Consider the following 25178-nt stretch of genomic DNA (forward strand, 5'->3'; position numbering starts at 1 on the left):
TTGTGAATTGTGATCGATCACTCGTCTATGACGATGCCGAGTAAACGAAACGAGCGAATACATTGTGTAAATAAGCTCTCCTCCCTATCCCTCTTCCATCCTCTATTTCCCTTCTCTCGCATAAGTTTACGACGATGAAGAGTTTCAATAAAAAGTACAATCCTTCGTCAATGCTTTGATTTTTTTTTCTTGTCTTTTTTTTTTTTTTCTTTTTTTCTTTTTCCTCTCGAACATCTTCCATCAAGCCTCTTTTGTTTTAACAATTAATTAATAAATTGTCATATAATTTTGTTTCTTTCGAAATCAATAATCTTTTTAAAGTTAACGTCAAATATAATAAGAATGGAAAAATATTTCTTTAACTTCGAAGCTAACGTTAATACAGTCGGTAATATTACATCCCCTGTTTTACTGGTCGACAATAATTTTGTTATTTACATTTATCATATATCGGAAATAATATCGATTTTCTTATCTTTTCACAAGGATATTCGCTGCACATTGGAAATTCATGATTTCGTTAGGAGATTGTTTATTTCAACATTATATTCGTGCCAAACTGAATAAAGTTTGAATAAATTCGATGAAATTATAACCCATGTAATTTCGATAATTTGGCTATTTCTAAATTAATTGTCAAGATGAACAGTACACAGGTACGTGCGTATACTATATATATATGTAATAAAAAATATTGAATTATAAGAAAACATGAATACGCTATAGCAATATATGAAAAACTCAATGAAAAAACTTTACGATCCGGAATATGATTACGAAACGTGGGAGTACGAAGAAGAGGCTATTGAGATATTCGAGGAATATGATTATTCCGATCTTTCCAGCGATGATTCCGATATTTTAGATGATTACGATGAACGAGATAAATTGAGAACTGAAGATGAAAAAATGAAGAAGAAGGAGAAGAAGCGTTTATCAAAATTACTCGGTGTAACTTAAATTTGGTAACTTTAATTAAATTGGTCGCGAGTAATACTATAGAATCGCTTATGTTTCTTAATTTAATATTTAACTGGTGATTATATTTAATTAGAAAATTGAGGATTTGTTTTAGATCGATCGAAAAAAGTACGTCGATGTTTCGGTGGAAACTTTGATTACTCCTGAAGAAGTGGACGATGCTTTGAAAAGTTTACCCAGCGAATCTTCGATTCATCTTTGCTTGAAAGAGATCGATATCAGTGATTCGCAAATGATATTATCGAATCTGTATACTGTCTTTTCCATCCCACATGATCCTGGTATAGGACCGGCATTATGGACTGTCGATACTCAAGATACTTTTATGGAAAATGGCATATATAAATTTGACGAGCTTGTAAAGAGGAAAGGTTTAAAAGTGATACATACGATCAACGATATGTTGCAAACGGAATGCATCAATTTACGATATTACGGCATCGATCCACGTATCGTCGAAATAATTTGCCATGTTCTAAAAAATAATGATTCCGTTCATACGATAGATCTTACGGTATTTTAACAATTTCGTTTGATAGTCACTCATATTATTTAAATATTGTAATACGTGATAACTTCGTAGGACAATTGGTTGACTAAAAGTGCTTGTTATTATTTGGGTGAATTGATGCAAAAAAGTACCATGATAATCAGTTTAATTTTGTCTAAGTGTCGAATTGGTCCTGAGGGTATGAAAGAACTTTGCAATGGTATATCGATTACATCGTCCTTGATCACTCTCAATCTTAATTCTTGCAACATCGAGGACAAAGGATTAGAAGTATTGGCATTCGCTATAGAAAATAATGAAAGCTTGGAGGAACTTTTTTTAGCGAATAACAATTTAAACAAAACTTGTACCGAACATCTTTGTTACCTCATAATGAATTCTAGATCGATTAAGTGGTTGGATTTATCTTGGAATTCGTTGTTCGATGAGCATACTTGGAAAGCTTTGACCAGTGTATTATCGAAAAATCGTACATTGATTGGTTTAAATTTATCGTGGAACGGGATCGGTACAGAATGCGTTAAATATTTAACAATTGTTTTGAGAATTTCGCATCTAGAAATATTGGATCTAAGTAGTGAGATAATTTATACGAGTCGTCGACGTTACTTTAAATTTAAATTTTATTATAATTGCTTCTTCTTTTTTTTTTTTCCTTTTCTTTTTAATTCGAAGATAACATGTTCACGAAATTTGATGCTGCAAACATTTCGAAATCTCTATCAAGAAATAGCATATTACAAGAATTATATCTAGGAAACAATCCTTTAGAAGCGGAAGGTGCTTTTATCTTGATTTCATCGATTAATCCGAAAAATTCGCCAGAAAGTGGTCTACGCCTTTTAAATTTAGAAAATGTCTGGGCAGACAAAACTATTCTACCGGAATTAGAAATAATAGAAAATGAAAGGCCATGGTTACAAATCGTATTAGGTGGTATTTTAAGTAATTACATATTAATAGGACCAAATGTTATGAAAATTTTATTAAGAAGAGCTAACTATGAAGCAATGGCACAAAAAAAAAAGAAACTTAGAAGAAACTTTGGACATTTTGTATTATCTTTAAGTGATAATCCAATAAGTCGAGGTATAAGTTACAAAATTATAATACATCTACATGTACATATTTTTAAAACAATATTAAAATATATAAAATATTATGAAATTTATAATGAATGTTATTATAGGGCAATTTAGAAGATTAATAAGTGAATTTAAATTGAAATTATCTAAATCACTTATTAAAGAAATTATAATGGCTTTCCTTGGACCAAAAAAAACTGTTGATCAAGGACTTCTAAAAGCTGTCTATTTAGAAGAATTTCCAGATACGAAACCTCCTCCAGTCAAGCCATCAAAAGCGCGCAAAGAACAGGAAGAAGATTTAGTCAAAATAGAAGAACCTGAAAAGCCAGAAGTAAAACGAGAACATAAAGAAGAAGTTAAGGTCAGTTTAAAAGATTAAGAATCTGCATAATCATTATACATGTATATATGTATGTTTGATATATTATAATCACATATCTTACTTTATTTATGATCACATAAAGTATCCTGATCCAAAAGAAATGGCAGATGAAGTTGAAGAATACATAATTGATGACTTCTATGAAGGGTATTACTAAAAATATCAATGATTACACACAGCTAATCCATTAAATATACAAAAATATTGATAATTTTTTAATAAAGCATATTAAAAGAGCCAGTGAATGAAATAACAAGAAATTTATTTTGTGTGTGTGTGTGTGTGTGTAGATATTTTCTTTTCTTTTGCGAATTACTTTACTAGATTTTATTTTGAGCAATATTTGCATTTCTATAATAAATTAAACACAGGATAAGGATAAATTTAATCAATATAAAATATTCTAGCTGCAATATCACTGATAATCCAATTAATACCCTCCACTAAATTTTCTCCCGTCACAGCAGAACATTTATATATCTGCCAGTGATGCGTTTTTATATTAGGTAATTCCAAAATTTCAGCAATGTCCGATGCTGATAGCGCTCCAGGTAAATCTTGTTTATTGGCAAATATCAAAAGACTTGCCCCTTCTAATCTTTCTTCTTGCAATAATTTGTACAATTCTACTTTACAATCTTCTAATCTTCTACGATCTGCACTGTCAATTACCCATATAAGTCCATCGGTAGATTCAAAATAATTCCTCCAATATGATCGTAATGATTTTTGTCCACCCACATCCCATACATTCAGTTTATAACCACGATGTTCTAAAGTTTTTATATTAAAACCAAGGGTTGGAGATATAGTATCAATAGGTTCTCCATTTATTCTTTTTAGAACTGTGGTTTTACCTGCATTGTCCAATCCTCTGAAATATTATTTTCATTTTAAAAATTTAAGTATTAATTTCTAATTATGAAAAATATAATAAATTTGTAATGTCGTACTAACAACATTAGAATTCTCATTTCTTTTTCTTTCTGCTTCAATTTCTTCAACACCGTTAATAAACCCATCCTTGTGAAAGTCTTTACATACAAACGGAATAAAATTTTTCTGTGTCGATCATTCGTTCAACGCACCTCTTTATTCGAGCACACTATTACATAAATATTATATTTTGTTATTCATACAATTCTTTTTATTTATCAATTGGTTCATCAACGACTCAAAATCTAATTCGATTATACGTCCTGGAAAAATAATCACGTTTAATGATTTTTAAAAGAAGAATAACTAATAATCAACATAACCTTTACGCATACCAATTTGACAATTATGATTTTCCAAAATATGTACCTTTTGTTTATAGTCACGAATAATTTAAAATCTAAATAGAAAATTTTCATTAGTTTTTTTTTTTTTATGAGGTTTTCTATTCTCTGTAGATTATCTTTTGTAACAATATTTAATAATTCTTTACTTTTAAATGAAGTTCTGACGATATTTATGAACTAAGATTGGTAACACTGATGCACTAGTACAAATTTATGATGATATTTATGAATTGACGTTGGCAACAGTGATTCACTAAGTAATAAAGTGAAATTATTTTCGTCTTCATCGAGTACTTTGGAAGTTTTTATTTTCTTTTCTCAAACGATAATTAATTTTTATCGAAAATATTATATATTTTACACGATGGGTTGTGATGGTGGAACGATTCCTCGTAGAGACGAACTTGTGAGAATAAAAAAGAAGCCAGAACAAGTAAGTACATAGAAAATGTTACGTGTATATATTAGATAACCAAAAAGATTTAATTTTGAAGAAACAATTGAGAATATGTTAATATCATTATATTGCAATAATTAAATTGAAGTTATGTGATGTAAAATCTTACATGTATTTTTTTTTTTTTTTGTTCAATAAAATATATGTTTTGAAAATTTTGCAGAAAGACAAAGACGCCGAGTTAGCCTTCAGATGGAAACATTGTACTATACGACAATTGCCTCTACAACCACCCGTTGTAGCTTGTGGATTAGGACGTCTTTATAGCAAGGAATCAGTTTTGGAAGGACTTCTTGATCGAGATACACTTCCAGAATCAGCAGCACATATAAAAAATTTAAAGGATATAAAGAATCTCAATCTTACTCCTAATCCAGCATTTAATGGTAACAAAGCAGAAAAAGGAGATTGTTATGTGGATGGTGGAAAGAGTCCATATATCTGTCCAGTTATTGGATTGGAAATGAATGGAAAGTACAAGTTTTGTTTCTTGTGGACATGCGGCTGTGTCATGAGTGAACGTGCTCTCAAAGAAGTAAAAACCTCTGTAAGTAATGTGTAAATTCCTTTTTTTTTTACTTTAGATGTATTTAGAAATACTTTAGAATGTAATCTGTTCTTATATTTATAATTATTGACAAAATTCTTTTTCTCATAGATATGCCATAGATGTCAGGAATCTTTTACGGAAGCGGATATTGTTATATTAAATGCAGATGGCGATGATCTTAAATTAATGGAAGAACGTTTAAGTGCACGAAAAATTGCACAAAAATCATTGAAGAAGAAGAAGAAAAATAATGAAAGTACCTCGACAGAAGCTAATGAAAAGGATGAAGTACCAAAAAAGAAAATTAAAAAGGAGGAAAAACCCACTATAACTAAGAAAAACATAAATAGGAATGAAGCAGAAGATCCTGCATATAGAAAAGCTAAAGAGAGTTATAGTGTTGCAAAAGATCCTAAAGCATCTGAAGTTTTCAAAAGTATATTCACAAGTCATAAATCTGCTGTGGATCAAGATAGGGCACATTGGATTACATACAATCCATTTTATAATTAGATTAATTTTATTAAAATTACTTATTAAGATTTTCCTTTAAATATACTTTATATCCTCTAATTCATGTACTTAAGTAATAGCTTTAGTTAATTTTATTACCATTGTTGAAAATGGTAATTCGAAATGTGAAATAATGAGAAAATTATAATGTACAAAAAGTAATAAAGTATTTATTAAAATTTTCATGAAACTTTTTTTTTTTTATATATCTGGCCACGAATTTATTTATGACTTGTCAGTTATTTAAGAGAAAAATAATTTTTGTTACTTGTAATTCTAAATTTCTTAACTGTATAATAATAATAAGTGCTTACAAAATTATTTAATGTAACATGACGTTTTTTATTGGCACAGAGTTGTAATTTATGTTTCGTACTTTAGCCGGTAGAGTGCACTTAGGTATCATTCAGTGAAAAATGACAGCGAAAATACAAAAACAGTACGAAGCACGTGTTTTATCTTTTGTATTAAAGTTATAAGAAACGTAAGGAACAATGTCAATGTTTTATATTTTTATACGTCAAGATCATAAATTTCGTCCTTTTTTTTTTTTATTCTTTTCATATAGAATATTTCCTTATACAAATGATAACAAAAAGGCGTACGACACATAACCTATAATAATTGTTTATACAAGCGTTATTAGTTTCAATTTCTTATATTATTCGATATAATTTTTAAAACAATTTTTTCTTTATAGATATTAATCGGAAAAATATGGCTAATGAAATAATGACAGACGAGAAAGTAAAAGACGTAGAAAGTACAAAAACAGATTTTTTGGTCTTAGGTTCTAAAAGTCACAAGAAAAAACGTGAAGTTAAAAGAGTATTGCCAAATTGGTTAGCGGATCCAGAAAAAATATCTGCTGATTTAAATAGTGGTCCAACATTGGATGAAGTGGATTTATTAGACTCACAACTCATTGAAATTTTAAAGGCAAATGGAATCGATAAATTATTTCCGATTCAAGCTAGTATATTAGCTTGGTTATCGAAATCCGAGGAGGATAGAAAATTAGGATGGTGGCCACGAGACATTTGTGCTTCTGCACCAACAGGCAGTGGTAAGAATTATTTGTTGAATATCGTATAAATAATTTTTCCTTTTCTTTTTCCGTAATAAAAGTATATATTGTAATATAATAATTTTATGTTTTAGGTAAAACCTTGGCATATGTATTACCGATTGTACAACAATTGCAATTTAGGTTAGTACCAAAAATACGTTGCTTAATCGTAGTTCCAGTGCAAGAACTGGCTGTACAAGTTCACAAAGTTGTGGTCACTTATACATCTTATACAAATTTAAAAGCAGGTTTGATTACGGGTGCCTCATCTTTTGAACAGGAACAAAGTAATATAATAAGGAAAAGTAAGGAATTTTTTTTTTAAACAAATTTTCTTTCAATGATAAATTTTAATATAAAATGAAGAATCTACATTTCTCTTCTTTCTTTTCTTTTTTACAGCTCTTTCTGATGAGTATATAAGTAGAGTAGATATATTGATTGCTACGCCAGGTCGTTTAATTGATCACATATTAAAAACTCCTGGCTTTTCCTTAGAATCTCTTCGTTATCTCGTTATAGATGAAGCAGATCGTGCAACTGAGTGGTTACAGTATATTCCTGAACCTCACTCAGGTGCACCGCCATTAACTTTGGAAAATTTATCTTCAAGGTATTATCGTATGATCTTATTAACGATATATCTTTCAATATATTTAACGATATACATATATATATATATATATTTATATACATGTATATTAGTTTATACAACATTTAAAAATTATTGTATGTTTCAATTACAGTCCTCCATTTGCGCAAAAATTATTGTTCAGCGCAACTTTGTCGCAAGATCCACAGAAACTTCATCAATTTAGACTCTTTCAACCGATACTCTTTACATCGGTAATAGTTTCTGATAAAGATACTGATGTAAATTTGGATGAGGAAATAGGGAATTTTGTAGGACGTTACACGAGTCCTGAAGAATTAAAAGAACGTGCAGTCGAGTGTTCCCCAGAATTTAAACCGATCGCACTTTATCAAGTTTTAGTACGAAAGAATACTATTCCTAAGACTTTGGTATTTACTAATTCTATTGAATCGGCACACAGATTATCATTACTATTGCAATTACTTTTATCCAAGAATAATGTCGTTGTTAGAGAACTTTCTAGCAGAATCGTAGCCAAGCAACGTGAGGAGATTCTCAATAAATTTGCTTTAAATGAAATTAACGTGTAAGTATGTGCAAACAATATATGCATACTATATTAATATATATATATATATATATATATATATATATATATATATATATGTGTGTGTAGTTATCGATGATTAATTTTAATTATAAAATATTATTACGATAAATGTATGTATTTCATGTTTTCTTTCTTTTTTTCCTCTCTTTTTTAGTCTTGTTAGTACAGATGCATTAGCTAGAGGCATAGATATACCAAATATTCAATTAGTCGTATCGTATGATCTTCCAAAGCATATTAAAGGATATATACATAGAGCTGGAAGAACAGGACGTGCGGGGAAATCTGGTGTTGCAATGTCTATTCTTACACACAATCAAATAGGAATATTTAAACAGATGTTGAGTTCTGTTCACAAAACATTACCAAAAGTGAAACAAATGGAATTAAAGGATATCGCGGATACGTTAGATTATCAGAATCATCTTACTAAATTAAAAGATCTCTTGGAGGAAGAAAAGGTCATTACTTTGAATCGAATAAAAGGAAAAAAACGGAAATACAATCAAGAAAAGAAAAATAAATAATGTTTATATCTTGATTTCTCTGTTTGTATACCTCCAAAAAGTAATCTCCTGCAATAAAATAGGTCGAATAACGCCGTAAATACAATTGATAGGGTAACATCGATAATAACATTTTATTGTCTGAAGTTAATAGTATCGTACATCATGCTTATACCCTACCGCAAATAACTCTATGAGCAGCTGAGATATCTTCAAATTGTTTACTAATTATTACTCCCACGGCTTTATTTCGTCGAAGGCAGATATATTCACAATTTTAATTTATAAAAGATAAAAATGATCATTTATCGAATAACGACACAGACGCAATTTTATTACTATTATTGCTGTGTGTAACTTCACTGCTCAAAGAACGACGATAATTGTCACATCTTTGTGATAAAAAGGAAAATAAAAAAAAAAAAAAAAAAATTAGAAACTAATTATTAACGAAATAAAATAAAATAAAAATAAACAGTTCGAAATGTTTCACCAAATTATGAATGAAAATAAATCTTGTTCTTTTTTTTCGCAAATCAATGGATCTTCATTTTATCAGATTTATGTTTCGTTTCGCACGGAGATAGACACAGCATACAATAATAATTTGGAATAGTGCAGGTTTATCATTTCAATTTAAAGCATGTCTTAAGCTGTCGGGGTTTGTATATTAAACTCGTTGTATTAATCGGTTAAAGAATAGGAAAAATTTATTCGTTGAAATTTCATTTCTTTTTTGTCGTCGTCGTCGTCGTCGTCGTCGTCTCTCTCTCTCTCTCTCTCTCTCCCTTGCCCTTTTTTTATAAATATCTTTTAAAATAACACACATTTTCTTTTTCTACGTAATTCTTTCAAATTTGTTTTCTCTAATTTTATACACCATTTTCCATTTTTTTTCTTTTCTCTTTCCTTTTTTTTTTCTTTTTTTTTTTTTGATTTTTTCATTACGAAACGAAATCAATAACAATAACAATCGATATCCTCGTTCATCCATTTGGAGTTCTTGCAGACAAATCTATCCTTTCTTTCTTCTTTCTTTTTCTTTCTTTCTTTCTTATTATTTTTCGAAAAGGCAAAGGTAACGAAAAAGCGACCAAGTTATCCCCGAAAGCTCAATAACTCCAGCAGCGAGAGGAATATCACGCTCGTATGCACAGGATTCACATTGAATTTATATTCTTTTAAGATACGTACATACATGCCCGAACGATATATACGTTTTTATAGCGAATCGAATCATCATACGTTTTCTCGCATCCGTCGCATATGTTACACTTTTATTATAATATATGTATGTATAGATTGAATGTTCATTTCATTAATCGCGTTATACAAAATCTAATTCAAATTTGACAACGAACGATGCGAACGCTTTTCATTAATTAATAAAAAGTGTTATTTTATTCATCATTCGTTATTCTTCATTAACGTTTCCTATCGACAGAGTCAACATTGAATTTTGTATTATTTACACGAATAGATTCGTTAATGTTTATACGTGTGTATGTACATACATATAATGTGGTCCTATATGATTCATATGTCTCGTTGCCATGTATATGTATTATCCTTCTTTAGTTTTAATTAATAATTCATACACCCGTCGTGCAAAGACCTTTTTGAAACTTATCGTCGATCACGGTATCACCATTGCGATCCTTTTCTCATATAATATTGTCTATTTAATAATAGCGATGAAATAGTGTATAATAGAAAGAAAATTAATTGTCTTATTAAATAATTAATAATTATAATAACTTTATATATCTACATATATATTAATTATGAAGTTGAACATAATCGTTTGAATTTGATTATTGTATAAAGATAAATTAAATGATTATTTTTATAATTATCAACCGTGACCGACGAATGAGTAAAAGAATATATAAGAGATTTGTAGAGTACATACATATGAAACTCCCTGGAATTAGTACGATTTATATTTTTTATAAAAGATGACTGCTTTCTTTTAATTTGATAAATATTAACGTTGATCAATATAAATATTATCAATGTGTAGGAGATGCTATTCGATGAAATTGAACTTTCAAGACGAGATAGGCAGTGGCGAATTTACGCACAGCTAGTGCTATAGGCCGTTTTGGACTCCATAAAATAAGGGGGGAAAATCCCATACGAAACAATATAAATTTATATTATATAATAAATTTAATTTAATGCCTCTGTTCGCCGTGTTATATAATTCTTATTTCGATATTATTTTTTATTATAATTGAATTTTTGATCAATGTATTTCTTATTTCATCATTTGCATGAAAAATTGAAACGAGAGAAAAAAAAATATATATATACATATATATGTATTTTTTTGTGCATAATTAATTTATTTTAATGAGGGATCCAAAAATTTGTAACGCCTTGAGCCACTTGAAGGCTAAACCCGTCATTTTAATACAGATAAAATTATAAATTGAAATCTCTACAACAATCTACGATAATCCATTAATTAATACTCGCATTATCTTGTTCTCTTGCTTTTTTTTTTTTCCTTTTTCTTTTTCTTTCGTCATTATAACATTATCGTAGGAAGATTCCAGTGAGTTTATTAAACAAATATTCTCATTCAGATGGGAATCTATCATACTTTATTTATTGTCGTATCCTCTCCTTCTTCGCACAGAGACTACAGAATATCAGAATTCGATCAGTTTATCTATCAATAATAATTTACGTACCGACTTTGTGAAGTTCGGCCATACTTTATTTTTCTCGATCGTTAACCACGTTCATTTTCACTTTCTTCTTTCTTCTTCTTCTTCGTCTTCGTCTTCTTCTTCTTTTTTATTATTTTTTTCTTTTCTCATTTTCACGTTACAATAGAGGCCTTTTTAAGAAAATATTATGGAAGACGACATAATTTTACGTAGACGGTTACTGCATACTTTTGTTCATATACGAAATATTATTATAAAAATTATATATAATTATTAATAAGCATCGGACTACATTATTTTTATTGATTATACGATATTGTTCGTAAGAAAGTATTGAAATACGATGAATAATAATAACGATAATAATAGTAATTAATGATGATGACTTTAAGTTTTCGTAAGGAAAAAAAAGAAGAAAAAGTATTCACTTGTTATTTATAATTTCTCTGCGATCTAGTGAAAAATAGAAACGAAAAAAAAAAAGAAAAGAAAAGAAAAGAAATCCAATGATAATATTGTAAATGGCCAAATCATTTCTCTTTCGATTTTCATCGGTATCTCGTCTGATCTTTATCACGAATCCGATTTTACATTAATAGCGACATATCCTGTCACTTATCATCTGAAAGTTATCTACAATTTTAAATATTTCCGTTTATCTAAATAGGTCTACTAATATCTGGCACGCGAGAGCCAAGTTAGTCTACTCACATACATTCACAGTTTCGTATTTACAGAATTTTTTTATCGAAAGAATCCTTTCGTTTTTGGTCGCACCATAATTACTTTGTGTTCGCTCCTTTTTTGTTTTTTTTTTATTTGTTTATTTATTTATTTATTTATTTATTTTTTTTTTTCAATGGACCTAAAAATTTACGTCCTCATGTTTATTACATCGATTAGAAGGAAGACCTTGTTCTTTTTTTTTCTGTTTATTTTAATTCAATTTTTTTTTCCTCATACGGTAACGATAGTTTCACCGTATTGTACTCTTCTCTCTCTCTCTCTCTCTCTCTCTCTCTTCTTTTTCTTTTTTCTCTTTCCATTTTTATTAATTATTAGCTTATCAAAGAAATATGATTTATACATCTATAACGACGCAACTATCGAACGCTAATTTGCGAAAGAGCCGATGCAATTTATGAAAACTATCGTTAAATAAATTCATAAGAAAATGTAGAAAATTTGTTTCGTAGGAAATATTTTCTCGATGATATTACTTAGATCATTTAGAAACTTTACCGATATATTTATGTACGTGGATAAATACGTATGTGTACGTGTTAAAACATAAACGATAAATAAAAGAATAATTGTAAAATTATATATTCGTACTCGTTCTGCTTATTTCGTATTTTACAGAGTATATCGACTCTATGTGATAATCGAAATCATCGCTTAACGAGAGATAAATAAAATAAAAGAAATAAATGTATTAAAAAATCAAATAAATATTCAAGTTAAAATGTTTTCAAGGGAAATCATGTGATAACAAATCGAGGACAGTACAGAATCCGTGCGAGGAAGATTAAATTCTTCTCATTCTAATAATAAATTAAACTTTCTTTCGTCTCTGATATTTCATCAGCTTGAACTTGAATTGCTCGTGTATTTACAGTCACGTATTTATTCGTATTCCGTCAGAATGAAAAAATTTCTATTTGATATCGTAGGATTGTCGCATACGCACGGTGCGTTTTCATTTTAATCTCATTACTGCCGCAATAATGCCAAAACAAATGAAAGAAAAGCTTTTGTCGTAACGCGATATTATATTTTCAAATAATAAAAAATATAAAAACGAAGAATTAAAGTGCGAACGAAAAGAAGTAAAATATATGTAAAAATAAAATCGCATGATCTAAATTGAAATTGAAATATGTGAAATAGTAAATAAAACAAAACGAAAGAAAATTTCTCATATTTTACGAATAATTATGACAATTTAGGAGTATCGGGAGAGATACGAAAAAAAAAAAATATATATATATATATATATACACAAGAGAAAATCATTTTGATCTCGATCACAACACGGACAGCACACGTCGTCGTCGATGGGCTTCGTACAAATTGACGAGATTTTTCATTTTAAAAAAGGCTCGTCAACCTCAACAAAAGAAGGAGAAGGAAAATAATGTCTCGAATAATCGGACCTTGTCTAGAACTCGCTGCGTTAACGTCTATCCATGGCGGAGAGACAGAGGGAAAGGTCAAAGGCCGATCAGTTTTGCCACCTTCGTGCAAAGTACTACCGGCCATTATTTGCGTTGTTCCAAGGTCATCTTCATTCCCTATCGAATCCGTATCATAACTGCCCATCGCATGAACTTTTCGTCTGTTGTTATTGTTCCCACCATTCATCTTTTTCTTTTCCTTTATGATCGGTTTTTTTCGTAGTCTAGTCTCCGTATTCTTCATCAGAATGCTCGGCGTCGTCTTATCGACGAGTTGCAACTCTGTCGGGAAGAAGAAAATGAGAAAAGAAAAAAATAAATCAATCACTTTTAATGCCTTAGATAAAAATCATAATCTTAACTTTACGTAATTCAATAAATTAATAACGAATAAAATAAGTATAAGCAATATCAGTAATAGAACAATTATACATATGGTATCATAAAATACATTGTACGAGATTTGTTCGTTTACAGATTTCAACGATGAGCTTAGAAATTTTCTTTATTTTTTCTTCTCGATATGGCTCGATCAATTTGTTAACTATTTCACTATGAAAAAAAAAAAAAAAAAAAAGAAAAAAGAAAAAAAAGAAGAAAAAAGAAAAGAAAGAAGAGAGTAGAACGTATTGTCTCTTGCAGAATTTTTTGTGAACGTTCCTTGGGAATCATATTGATAAGATAATGATATATCGATAGAATTGTCAAAGTATATCGATCGATCGAATCGACGTACCTTGGAGACGAACACATCCATCTGCATTTCCAAGGGCGTTCACCGTTGAACAGACGTATCCACCAAAGTCACCCTTTTTGAGAGATTTGACAGTGAGATTCATCTGCCACGAGTAATCGCTCAACTGCTCCTCCGACATCGTGTATTTGTCGTTCGTCGGCAGCTTTTCCCCTATACCGGTGATATTGCATCGCTTTTAATTTGGCCAAGAGCTTTCCGAATACGTCACGTCGTTCATTTCGCACGCGTAACGTCATACCGCAGGTAGATTTGTCGTTGAAAGTACTGTGTAATACGACGTGATAGAGGGGAAGGTAAGAGTATACGTTTATGTTCTTGTTTGTCTCTTTCTCTCCGTCTGTATTTATAACTACGTTCTATATATATGTGTGTGTGTGTGTGTGTGTGTGTGTGTGTGTGTGTGTACGTACGTATATGAGAAACAGAGAGAGAGAGAGAGAGAGAGAGGACCGGTAGAATATTCTGTTTATCCTTATGAATACGAACAATCGTCGTTCATTTCAATGAAATCGTCAATCGTCGGAATAATTATGTTTTATATATAATTTAAAGTTAAACGATAGTTATAGAGTGCAACAATTGACATCGTCGTAGGTTAGATAAAAGAAAGATTAAAAGATTTTAGAAATGAATAAATTAATAATATAAAATATAATAACGACGAAACCAATGATGAAAATTTTATCAAGTTAAAACATTTCTTTTCTTGTCCTTCTCTCTTTCTCTCTCTCCCTCTCTCTCGCTCTATCTATCTCAATCTCTATCTCTCTTGCTATTTATATTCTCCTTTATCTGTCATCCTGTTGAAACACCCCAACGGCATTGACAATTACTAGGCATTTCTCTCACCTGAGTCCCTGTACCAGGTGTTCATAGCTTGCGGCGAAGCCTCGACGTAGCACTGTAGTACGACGTCGCTGTCAACTGGAGCGCCCACCAATTGATTGGGTATTCTGATCACTGGTTTGACTGTATCAGAAGAAAGAGTTTCATAAAAATAGAAGAGAAGAGAGGAGAGGAGAGAAGAGAAGAGAAAAGAAAATAAGAGCAAAGTGAAAAAAAAGAAAGGAAAAAAAAAAAAAAGAAAAGAAAAATGAAAGGGAAAGAAGCGTAAAACAAATTTTATTTACAAAATATTGGAAATGGTGTAATAAAAATTATAGGACAATGTTAAAACGTCACATAATTCATACGTCACCATTTTCTTTCTTCATGCTCCTTTAATTATTTCTATACTTTCACGATCATCGATTTTTACTCTACACGTAGGAAATTGTGTACTTCTCTTTTCTTTTATTTTTTTATTGTTATTTATTTATGTATTTATTCTTTCTCCACACATAAAATGACGTATGCGGCTTTAATACTACGTCAAATTAAATCTAAAATCGCGTTCCAAAATTCGTAATTGGAATGTTGAGGATGTTATGAACAGCATTTAATAATAATTAAATTAACGATTATATTTGGAATATTTAATTATCAATCGCAAATGAACACTTAAACTTTTAATTACGCCAATGGTATACCATACAATACGATTAAATTAGTTACTTAATCGGTTTGATTAATGATTAACAAATGGAATTCTCATTATTGTGAAATTAATACTTGAGTATCGTATAATTCGTATATTGACGATTTAAACAAATTTTTCTTTTAATATCATACCATATCGGTATTTATTTAAGATTATTTTTTTTTTCTTTTTCTTTTTTTTTTTTTTATCAATTTCATCGAAAAATTCTATTACATTATATAATCATTATATTATTTATTACTAAATATTATATAGGATTATATTAGATTGAAAATATTATTGATTGCTTGTTATATAAAATAATAATGTAAACGTCATATCTATCTATTACGATATAAATTAATGTGAAATAATCTTCTAATTTTGTTTACGTTAAGAGAAGGATCTTTCATCCACGGTAATAATTTATTCACGGTTAAGGGATGCTGGTTTAATTAACAGGTGGGACAAGTAGGTGATGGTAGCATGGACGGTTTGCACAGGCTGCGATACCTACAGTGAACAGAAACGGTGTAACGTTTGCTGACCCTTGGTGGCACACTACTGCTGGCTATACAGAGATACGTCCCCATCTCTTGTCGCAAAATTCCCGTAAGCTCCAGAGTTTCTCCCTCGTAAGTGTCGAGAACTGTAAAGAGAAAGAGAAGACCAAAGTGAACCAGAGAAAAAAAAGATACAAAGAAAACTTCATTATATTTTGCTCTATTCTCGTCATTTTATTTATAACAATTAATCTTTAAATCGTGATCTCTCTTTGTTGTTAATAATCGATATTTCGAGGAGATCATTTTATCATTCGATAAAAATAAGTCGATCCCTTTCTATTTTATCTTTAGTCTTTTAATTTTTTTCTTTTCCATCTTATTTTATGTAATATTTCTTTACTTTCGTTTCAACGAGAACACAATGAAATACGAAAGCTCGTTCCAAGGTAATCTTTTTTCTAAATTTCACTTCGCATTACTCTTTTAGAGTTAAAGAAGGGGAAGCTTGAAAGTCTCTAGAAGCATTCTAGAAATCTGAAATATCACAAGCGACACCAAGTACTATGCTCCTCTAAATTCGAGTGACTTTCAAGAGACAAGAAAGTGCGGAAGTGTCCGGGAAGCCGGAAGCGAGGCCGCACGCGGATGCTTCGCTATTGTTTTACGGTGGACGCCTTCCCGTAAATTCCTCCAGGCAGAAGTTACCTAAGGTTACTACGTTTGGAGTATTCGAAATGAAAAATAACTTTCTTCTTCTTGCCTTCCTGAATTTTCTCTTAAAAAATCTCACCTCTATGTTTCGTTACGTTGAAAATTCGTCGTGTGATATCTTTGATAATACAATTTCGAGAATAATAAATTGTTCTTAGGTTAAATTTTTAACGAAGTTTATGAAATATGGGAACACATGATAAACGTATTATTAATCATCAAGAATATTAATAAACAATATCAGAGCTAACTTTCGTTGTGAGATTGATCATCCGATGTAAATATGTACGAATTAATTAATTAAATATTTTCTTTCGTTAACAACTTGATCGATTTTCTTTTCAAGGATGTATTTTAAGAAATAAGCCAGAAAAATAATGAATAATTAAAAAGTGCATTCGAGGATAGATCGTACCTTGCTTTTTTCCATCTTCACGAAGTACGATCTTCCTTCCATCTTCTCGTTTCCAATTGACCGTTGGTTTTGGAAGACCCGTTGCAATACATCTAAGCCTCAAGTTACCACCCTCCTGTGTCACCAAACCGTTCGCTGATTCGTCGTCCATTATATCCGGTGGTATCACTACTTCCATGTAGCCCATCTAAATTAAAAATATCAATTGAAATCTCAAAATACGTAATAGTTCATAATCATTCACAAACTTATAAACATTACGAATATATTGAATTTTCTTAATGAAAAAAGTCAAGATGAAATACGATTATTAATTAAATATTTATTTAAAAATTAAATCTTTTAAATAGAATAATTTACTTTTCATATCTCGACATTTCTTATCCCCCCCCCCCTCTCTCTCTCTCTCCCTTTCTCTCTCTTCCTTATTATTTCACTTTGTCGAGTGAAAATTGAAATCGTAGCAATTTCAATGAAACGCGATGATAAGTCAAGCGTGAAGCTCGTTGCGTAAATCTGCAAAATTTTTCTATCCCGCCCTTACACCGCCCCCTCTCATCGAGTTCTCGTTTAATCGCGGTCAGCCGAGCGAATTTTTCGAATCCTCGATGATATCCTTTCTCTCTCTTTCTTTTTAGTTCTTCCTCCCCACCACCACCACCACCACCACCATCACCAACAGACTTTGTTTCTGTTTCTTTTATCATCTACATTATTTTTTATTTTTATTTTTTAATCTTTTTCCTTTTCTTTCTGTTTGTTCGTTTCACCAGATTTCTTTTTTACTCGTTCTCATCTCTTTCTCCTTTCCGTCTCTCGTTTTTATAGTAAACTACAACGAGGTCTCTTACAAGCCCTTTATCTCGCTGTAGCGTGGTCGTATATTGCATCGGAAGGTTTCCTCCTTTAGCGGTCGCATTGAATTCCGTAGAACACGTGTGTACCGCCCTACGACCACTAAATCGTCCAACTTTCTCTCTCTCTCTCTCTCTCTCTCTCTCTCTCTCTCTCTCTCTATTTCTCTCCGTTCTTACACATATGTATACGTTTCCAGACTCGTAAAAGCTACTGCCAACTTTTACGCTTGCGGCCAAAAGAGTGTCATCGCAAATATTTGTTCATCTCTTTAAACGAACTTGCAGTACAAGCAACATTCTTATTTATTCTTTCCCTTTTTATTTCATTTTATTTATTTATTTATTTTTCTTTTTATAATTTCATTATTTAATGTCACGGTCGACAATTAGCGCGAATTTTTATATTTATCGTAAGAAACAAAATCAACCATGATGGATAATTTTGTTCATCAATAATTAAAAAATTTGATTTATTCTTTTTATCATATAAAGAAATATTTCTACGATTACCCGTGTAAATAGAAATTAGATGATGGAAGAAGGGATGGAGGGAGGAATTTAGCGACTTAGTTGTTAGTTATACCGGGGTATAACGGGCATCGATGCGAGAATAATTCGTTCCCCGGTAGAAGAAAGGAAGGAGCCAACGGGAAACCATTTAACACCCTTCCTACGTCTCACCAGCCCTTCCATATAATGCAGCTTCCGCGTAGTCGTACGTACGGTAATCGAGGGTTCTCGATTCCCCCTTGCTCTTGCTTCTAAAAGTCTCTTAAAAGCCGACTTGGCCGATGGTGAGACGAAAGCCGACGCATACACTTAATAAAATTCCAATTCGATCCACTTATATTCTAGAAGAGAGAGAGAGAGAGAGAGAGAGAGAGAGAGAGAGAGAGAGAGAGAGAGAAAGTGGTTAGGGCTCCATATACGCTGGTCTACCTTATAGATCGAGGGATCCTTCGCGTTGTGGGAAACCATATTAAAAAATGTCAAATCAGGCAAATTCGAGGACGAAGACAAGTGGTAGAATGTTTAACAATTCTTTTGAGAACTTCTACATTTGCGATACATCTTTCTTTATTATTCTATTTATAACAGCAAATATGTTTTAAATAAAATGAATATTAGATAATTAGGAATCAGTCGATATACGAAAAGATCATTCTTTTCCTTTTTCTTTCTTTTTTATTTTTAATCTTTTTTATTTTTTTTTTTTTTTTTTTTTTATCATCCATTATTATCCACTTTTCGTAAATAACTAAAAGTCTTTTAAAAATTATAGGACGATGTTTCTCATATAAAATTTTACATTGTATATATATATATATTTCTTTTGTAATCTACATAATTATTGTACTCGCTTAAAGTTTTATCCTTAAAGTACACCCTTTTGGGCCACCTATTTCCTTTATTCTTCTTCGACCGTAAAAGTTTCGTATTTCCTTTTCTTTCACTCGGCATAACGTGCCTTCTGTAACGAACATTCGACGAACGGTTATAAGGAAAAATAATGGCGAAGTAAAGGAAGGCGGATATTAAAAAGTTACGATACAGGCTTCATCATGAAATTTCAGAACAGTGACAATATCAGCGTGCGTTGTAACTTTTACTGATGGTCTATCCTTTCTTATCTTTTTTTTTTTTTTTTTTTTTGCTACTTTGAAAAGTGCATATGTTTTTAATATTTACGATAGCAATGAATAAGTTGAAAGAATCGTAAAAAATATTTTTCTAGAAATGATCATAGAAAAACATTAAATGAACACGTCCTTTGAAGATATTTTTGAATGTGTTTAAATGATTATATCGATCGAATAAACATTATTAATTATATTTAATCGAATATCGCATATGAATTTACCTGACTTCGCATTGGATCAGTATTGACTTGACACATGTAGCTACCGGAATCATTCTTCTGAACGTTCGATATGTGCAGCTTCCACGTGTTGTGTCCATTATGAGTGACAGATAGCCGTGGGTTGTGTGTAACCATACGTGTATGTATCGCTAAGATCGCCCTAGAATCCGACTTAATCCAGGCTACCTGCGAATGTTAAATCATGAAAAAAAAAAAAACAAAAAAAAAGAAAACAAAATGTAAGCATTTTTATGAATGAAATATAAATAATTAAATCGAATTAATAGATTTATTTCGATTAACGAAATTTATGTAAGATGAATTCGTTTTACGAATTGGCAAACATAGATACTTATGTATAATTAATAAATATATAAAATTTCTTTACCCTGTAGGATTGTAAATGATTCACAACGCAAGTGAACGACACGTCACGACCCTGGATTACTGTGTGATTTTCCAAAGGGGCTAGGAACTCTGGTACAACTTCCGGGGTAATTTGACCTAAGATATTAATACGAAATGGTTAGTCCAGTCAGTTTCTTGTTTTCCTTGGAGTTTAATTAAAAGCTTTCGAATGTTGAAATGTACATTTCGTAGAATGAAATAATGATTAACGTTGTTTGTTTCATTTACGTATGTATTGTAAAATAAGGTATAGTATAAAATGGGATATCATGTCATGGAAAAAGTTCAGATTTAAATAATTCATGATTTAATCGAAAGAAATAAATATATCAAATAAATATAAATCGAAAGAAATATTATACATATTTATACATGCATATGTATAGATAACAAATAGATAATAAAGATAAAATGCTTAAGAGTCAAAGAACGATCGTCTACGATTTAGTTGCGACTTACTTTAGAACGTGTCGTTTTTCAATACAGTAATTCTGTTTATCGACGTTCAGTGTCCTCTGATCCTTTATATTTTATTTGTTTCGTTTCGTTCACATCTCTCTCACTCTGCTTCTCATTCTCTTCTATGCTCACTTTTATCTGTTTTCTCATTCATTATTAGATAACATTAATCTATAAGAACTCCGAGTCCTTGACTAATACGAAACAATAACACAACAGATACGAGATACATAACAAGAAATGTTTAACTTTCGATTATTTCAATGTTATCTATTGACTTATAACTGCTTTTGACCTTCGTGAGAGTGGGGATACGGTAAACGTTCGCGACATAATCAAATACGTCAGTCTTCAATAAGCACTTCAAAGGTATACACGTACGGATCTCTCAGTGAAATCAACGTCGGCCAGATTCAAGAGGATCAAACGTAAGAAAAAGATTTTTGTCTCTTTTAAAAATATCACTTACATTATAAAAATTGTAATAACAACGAGATAGTAATTGCGTTGCGAAAATTTTCTCGAGTCACGATATCTCATTTTGGAATTTATACGGATAAACGAGCACACTCTTATATCGATTAGATATATTCAATCTCGAAGAAAGTAATATTCTCTATACCCTTTCTCATAGCTCTTGTATGTACCTACACGATAGAAAGACTGAAAGAGAAATAGAGAAATAGAGAGATAGGTGATGAAAAAGGAAGCGCACAGTGTTTCGACGCCCATATTCCGCCCTATCGAAATTCTCGTATGCGTTCATGCAAGAAAGGCGATAAATGGAAAAATTCTTCAGTCTCGCATTCGCACTGCCGTTCGAGGACGAACGAATGAAAGTCGAAGAGCGAAGGGAACACGAATGGAGCACGATTTTCATGGCATGGTTTTACGATCGAGATTCGTTCTCTAGCGAAAGGTTAAGGGTAGTTGAAAGGGTGGGTAGTTCGAAAGTAGAAAAGGAGGGAGAAGGCATGATCGCTTTTCTCTCTCGCTTAGGAATTCTAATTCTGCGTTAAATTCTTTATTCCGTCGCTCATCGGACATTTGAAAGGAAAAAAAGAAAAAGGAAAAAAGGGGGGGGGAAAAAAAAGAAATAAAAAGAAGAAAAAGTAGAAAAAAGAAAGGACATAAGCATGAATTCGTTTGGAGTTAAAAGTAAGTACGAGAAGAACGTATTCGTGAAAATGGAGTTGAGAAGAAGTTTCCAATATGATATTTTTCATTTCTGATATTCGTTAATTTCTCCTCGAAAGATAAAACGTACAACTTTGATAAAAGATTAGGCATGCAATTATTCTTTTCCTCTATCGATATTTCGTAGCATCGCGTATATACTTGTAGAAAAGCACGCAATGTTGAATGGAATAGTTAGGCTAGTTACATTAGCTAGTGTATTGGAAACTATGCTTGATTATAGAATAGACGTAGATTCTAACAGCGCGTACTACCTCAAACATCTCGAGGTTTAAGGAGACTCTCTACCTCGCAGATTAGCTATTATAACAACCGGTGCTATTGAAACCGGTCAGGAAATTTAATCGAGAAGTTATAACGGTAAGTACGTGCGGAAGGGTACGTGGCATTGTTTTAGAATTATGAGAATTAATTCTTCTACCGAAAGAATTTCGAGAGATAAGATAAGGTAAACGAAGTATTTGAAAGAAAAAGAAAAAAAAGAAAAGAGTACAATCTTAAATCTTCGATAAAATTATCCTATATAAAATTTACTTTTTATTTATATATTTTAAGAGTTAATATTTTATTATACAGAATAGATAAGGATGATATATATATATATATATATATATATATATATATATATATATGTACATATGTTGGAATTGGTTGCGGACTAAAAATCGAAGAACCTTCGTTGAAAGAGTACGTTTATCTTCGCTTCCTTGACTTCATTGCCCGTTGAAGTTCAACGAGGGATGCTTCAAGAAACGTTTGAAACCTCATTCTATTGCTACTTTATCGTCGAGGTCAAAAACAAAAGAAATAGGGTTCGATAAAAGAAAAGGGGTTCGGGCTTTAAAAGGTTAACTTTCACAGAAAAGAGAAAAAGGACAAAGTACGTTCATAACGATTGAAGGGTGAAATGTTACGGCGAATTACCAAAGAGTTCGACTATAATCAATTATTCTCAAATAAGTTAATTAAAATTGTCTAACAATCAAATTGAATATTCGAAACAATTTTTCGAACGTGAGAATTCGTTTTGTTTTCTTTTTCCTTTTTTTTCTTTTTTTTCTTTTATGTCTGAGTCGATTTAAAATCTCCGGAAATTTTTAAGGGATTCTATATTAAAAGCGGAGATTATTTAATTAGTTCCAGTAAAAAAAGAAAAGAAAGAAAAACTAAAATATATAGGATATAAATTGACGACGATTAAGAAGAAAAACGAATGAAAAGATATCCGATCGTATTTCTTTTTAATTATTTTTTATTTCCTTTCGTTCGATTATAAACAGACAAACGTTCATTTCGTCATTGAGATGTACTCGCCGTCATTTATTTTATCAGTAATTAACTTTCGTTAAATGTTCTACCGAACAAACTGACTTCTCTGACGCGCACTGGTAGAATCCATTACTTGCGGAAGGGTTAAATACCTGATAATACTAAAAGTACACATACAGAGAGAGAGAGAGGGGAATATATATATACATATATATATATATATATATATATATATATATATATATATATATATATGTATTTATCAAAGATCCAAGTTTCCACGATCGACGTGGAACCGTAGAGTAACTATCGCTCTCAGAAAAGCACCATAGAACTAGTGGATTTAGGAGTTGCTACCTAGATAGACACATACATCCACAAGTAGATAGATATATACATGCAATTGCATATACATATATATTTATATCTATATAGATAGGTATAAAATGTAATTTTATGTATATATTTATATATACATATATATATATATATATATATATATATATATATATAAATGTTTATGTATGTACATATATATATATATATAGAGACATAGAGACATTTATATAAGTGTATATCTTTATAGTGTGTCTAAGCTAGGAGGATTCTCCTTTGAAGGAGGTAGAATAAGCGAGTAAATGAGCGCAAGAGAAGGAAAAAGAGAGGGAGAAGGAGAAAGAGGTTAAGAAGCAAAAGGAGAGAGAGAAAGAGAGAGAGAGAGAGAGAGAGGGATTTCTCTTCAGTATACTTATCAGATCGGAGCACGCGCCTATTGATTTTGGCTTAAACGGAGAATCCGACGGTAGATAGAAGTTAGAGTTGAGATGCGGACTACCCTATTTCGATCTCTCTCTCTCTCTCTCTCTCTCTCTTTTCATCTTCTCCTTCTCATCGACACTGTGAGTGATTTTACTACGTGTATCTGTCGATACGAAATCAGTATGTATTATAATAGATATGAAGCACACGTTCATTTCAAGAGGATTATGTTCATAATACGTTGAGAATATTCCTGCTAGTTTGCGATTAATTTTATAGTCATTATCATTATATGAAGTAGCTCAGTCGCAAGAATGCTTAGCTTTACATGGCTTAGTTCAATGTAACACAACATGTAGAAAGTGCTAACATAGATAACTCTCGTCGTCGTATGTTCTCTATATCCAGTTATATATAATCTTTCATTTAAAATATAATAATAAATTATATGATTGATTATAATATATGGATATCGGGAAAGTATTTTTCTAAATAAAAAATAATCTATGATTTAAAGCCAATGAATCTTTTATCCTGTTTTTTTTCTTTTTTTTTTTTTTTTTTATACTTTTCTTTCGTACCAGAAACAACTGAAATTCCGTATAGTATCGTTTTCTCATCGAGGAAACTTCGAGGTCTTCGAGTGTCTACGAGGAAAAAGGATCTCAATTTCCAATGAAGAAAAATAAAAGAAATTATGGCGGTTTATGCTATAAGTGACTATACCAAGCGGGGATTGTCTCGTTAGCATAATCCGTTCGTAAGAAGCTGCGATTCAAATGCTATTCTGTTTTCGTAACACACTCTCAGTGAGACATACAAGATGTGTATACGTATTTGCCTCTCTCTTTCTCTCTCTCTTTCTCTCTTTTTCTCTGTGTGTGTGTATGGATTTACTTGTACGTGTGTATACGTCTTTCCTTTCCCTATCGAGTACCGTATTTCGATTGTTATTTTTCCGAGGCGTTCTCGATCTACAAGAAAAGCGATTCGAATTTTCCCGCGACGAATATTGACAAGAAAGAGAGAGAAAAAGGGAGAGAGAGAGAGAGAGGAGAGA

General features: G+C 31.1%; 6 protein-coding genes across 18 annotated transcripts in view; 4 read left to right on the forward strand and 2 right to left on the reverse strand.

The window, feature by feature from the left end:
- Nucleotides 1-1213: 1213 nt before the first annotated feature.
- Nucleotides 1214-3119, forward strand: LOC124431846 (leucine-rich repeat-containing protein 74B-like). The gene is made up of 5 exons (XM_046980188.1): nt 1214-1495; nt 1565-2069; nt 2168-2581; nt 2682-2941; nt 3045-3119. The coding sequence occupies exons 1-5, from the start codon at nt 1214-1216 to the stop codon at nt 3117-3119; spliced, it is 1536 nt and encodes a 511-aa protein (XP_046836144.1).
- Nucleotides 3120-3203: 84 nt separating this feature from the next.
- On the reverse strand, nt 3204-4421 carry LOC124431609 (ADP-ribosylation factor-like protein 2). 2 transcript variants are annotated; one of them, XM_046979702.1, is made up of 3 exons: nt 4268-4421; nt 3920-4161; nt 3204-3836 (listed from the first exon to the last, which is right to left on the reverse strand). In XM_046979702.1, the coding sequence occupies exons 2-3, from the start codon at nt 3982-3984 to the stop codon at nt 3347-3349; spliced, it is 555 nt and encodes a 184-aa protein (XP_046835658.1). In that variant the 5' UTR covers nt 3985-4161; nt 4268-4421; the 3' UTR covers nt 3204-3346. The 2 variants fall into 2 exon arrangements, with proteins under 2 accessions (XP_046835658.1, XP_046835659.1); XM_046979703.1 differs by having other exon boundaries at nt 4234-4421.
- A 72-nt stretch (nt 4422-4493) lies between these two features.
- Nucleotides 4494-5948, forward strand: LOC124431607 (replication termination factor 2). Its single transcript, XM_046979701.1, has 3 exons — nt 4494-4678; nt 4866-5249; nt 5361-5948. Exons 1-3 carry the CDS (start codon nt 4610-4612, stop codon nt 5763-5765), a joined length of 858 nt encoding a protein of 285 aa, XP_046835657.1. The 5' UTR covers nt 4494-4609; the 3' UTR covers nt 5766-5948.
- Nucleotides 5949-6112: 164 nt separating this feature from the next.
- LOC124431606 (probable ATP-dependent RNA helicase Dbp73D) lies at nt 6113-8580 on the forward strand. Its single transcript, XM_046979700.1, has 6 exons — nt 6113-6249; nt 6466-6831; nt 6927-7139; nt 7237-7447; nt 7581-8015; nt 8194-8580. The coding sequence occupies exons 2-6, from the start codon at nt 6483-6485 to the stop codon at nt 8564-8566; spliced, it is 1581 nt and encodes a 526-aa protein (XP_046835656.1). The 5' UTR covers nt 6113-6249; nt 6466-6482; the 3' UTR covers nt 8567-8580.
- A 4553-nt stretch (nt 8581-13133) lies between these two features.
- LOC124431795 (lachesin-like) overlaps nt 13134-25178 on the reverse strand; it is a 102076-nt gene continuing 90031 nt past the window's right edge. For 9 of the 12 annotated variants that reach the window (XM_046980081.1, XM_046980083.1, XM_046980085.1 and 6 more), the window contains 7 exons: nt 20415-20530; nt 20027-20212; nt 17309-17495; nt 16194-16325; nt 15007-15126; nt 14137-14307; nt 13134-13682 (listed from right to left, as the gene is read on the reverse strand). In XM_046980081.1, coding sequence (XP_046836037.1) covers nt 13315-13682; nt 14137-14307; nt 15007-15126; nt 16194-16325; nt 17309-17495; nt 20027-20212; nt 20415-20530 — 1280 coding nt within the window. In that variant the 3' untranslated portion in view covers nt 13134-13314. Of the gene's footprint in view, nt 13683-14136; nt 14308-15006; nt 15127-16193; nt 16326-17308; nt 17496-20026; nt 20213-20414; nt 20531-20893; nt 21132-25178 lie in introns of those variants that run through there. The other 3 variants (XM_046980091.1, XM_046980093.1, XM_046980092.1) reach the window with 2 other exon arrangements.
- LOC124431794 (4-coumarate--CoA ligase 1-like) overlaps nt 21247-25178 on the forward strand; it is a 133761-nt gene continuing 129829 nt past the window's right edge. Inside the window, exon 1 of the mRNA XM_046980078.1 lies at nt 21247-21321. The gene's annotated coding sequence lies outside the window, so the exon portion shown is untranslated. The remainder of the gene's footprint in view (nt 21322-25178) is intronic.

This window comes from Vespa crabro, chromosome 22 (assembly GCF_910589235.1).
Source record: "Vespa crabro chromosome 22, iyVesCrab1.2, whole genome shotgun sequence".
Classification (NCBI taxonomy): Eukaryota; Metazoa; Arthropoda; class Insecta; order Hymenoptera; family Vespidae; genus Vespa; species Vespa crabro.

Coding starts and splice junctions, on each gene's coding strand:
- LOC124431609 (XM_046979702.1), bottom strand. CDS start 3,984: ATGGGTTTATTAACGGTGTTGAAGAAATTGAAGCAGAAAGAAAAAGAA. Junction 3,837..3,919: donor GAAATGAGAATTCTAATGTT/GTTAGTACGACA, acceptor ATAATATTTCAG/AGGATTGGACAATGCAGGTA.
- LOC124431846 (XM_046980188.1), top strand. CDS start 1,214: ATGATATTATCGAATCTGTATACTGTCTTTTCCATCCCACATGATCCT. Junction 2,070..2,167: donor AGAAATATTGGATCTAAGTA/GTGAGATAATTT, acceptor TTTAATTCGAAG/ATAACATGTTCACGAAATTT. Junction 2,582..2,681: donor TGATAATCCAATAAGTCGAG/GTATAAGTTACA, acceptor ATGTTATTATAG/GGCAATTTAGAAGATTAATA.
- LOC124431607 (XM_046979701.1), top strand. CDS start 4,610: ATGGGTTGTGATGGTGGAACGATTCCTCGTAGAGACGAACTTGTGAGA. Junction 4,679..4,865: donor TAAAAAAGAAGCCAGAACAA/GTAAGTACATAG, acceptor AAAATTTTGCAG/AAAGACAAAGACGCCGAGTT. Junction 5,250..5,360: donor TCAAAGAAGTAAAAACCTCT/GTAAGTAATGTG, acceptor TTTTTCTCATAG/ATATGCCATAGATGTCAGGA.
- LOC124431606 (XM_046979700.1), top strand. CDS start 6,483: ATGGCTAATGAAATAATGACAGACGAGAAAGTAAAAGACGTAGAAAGT. Junction 7,448..7,580: donor TTGGAAAATTTATCTTCAAG/GTATTATCGTAT, acceptor TTTCAATTACAG/TCCTCCATTTGCGCAAAAAT. Junction 8,016..8,193: donor GCTTTAAATGAAATTAACGT/GTAAGTATGTGC, acceptor TCTCTTTTTTAG/TCTTGTTAGTACAGATGCAT.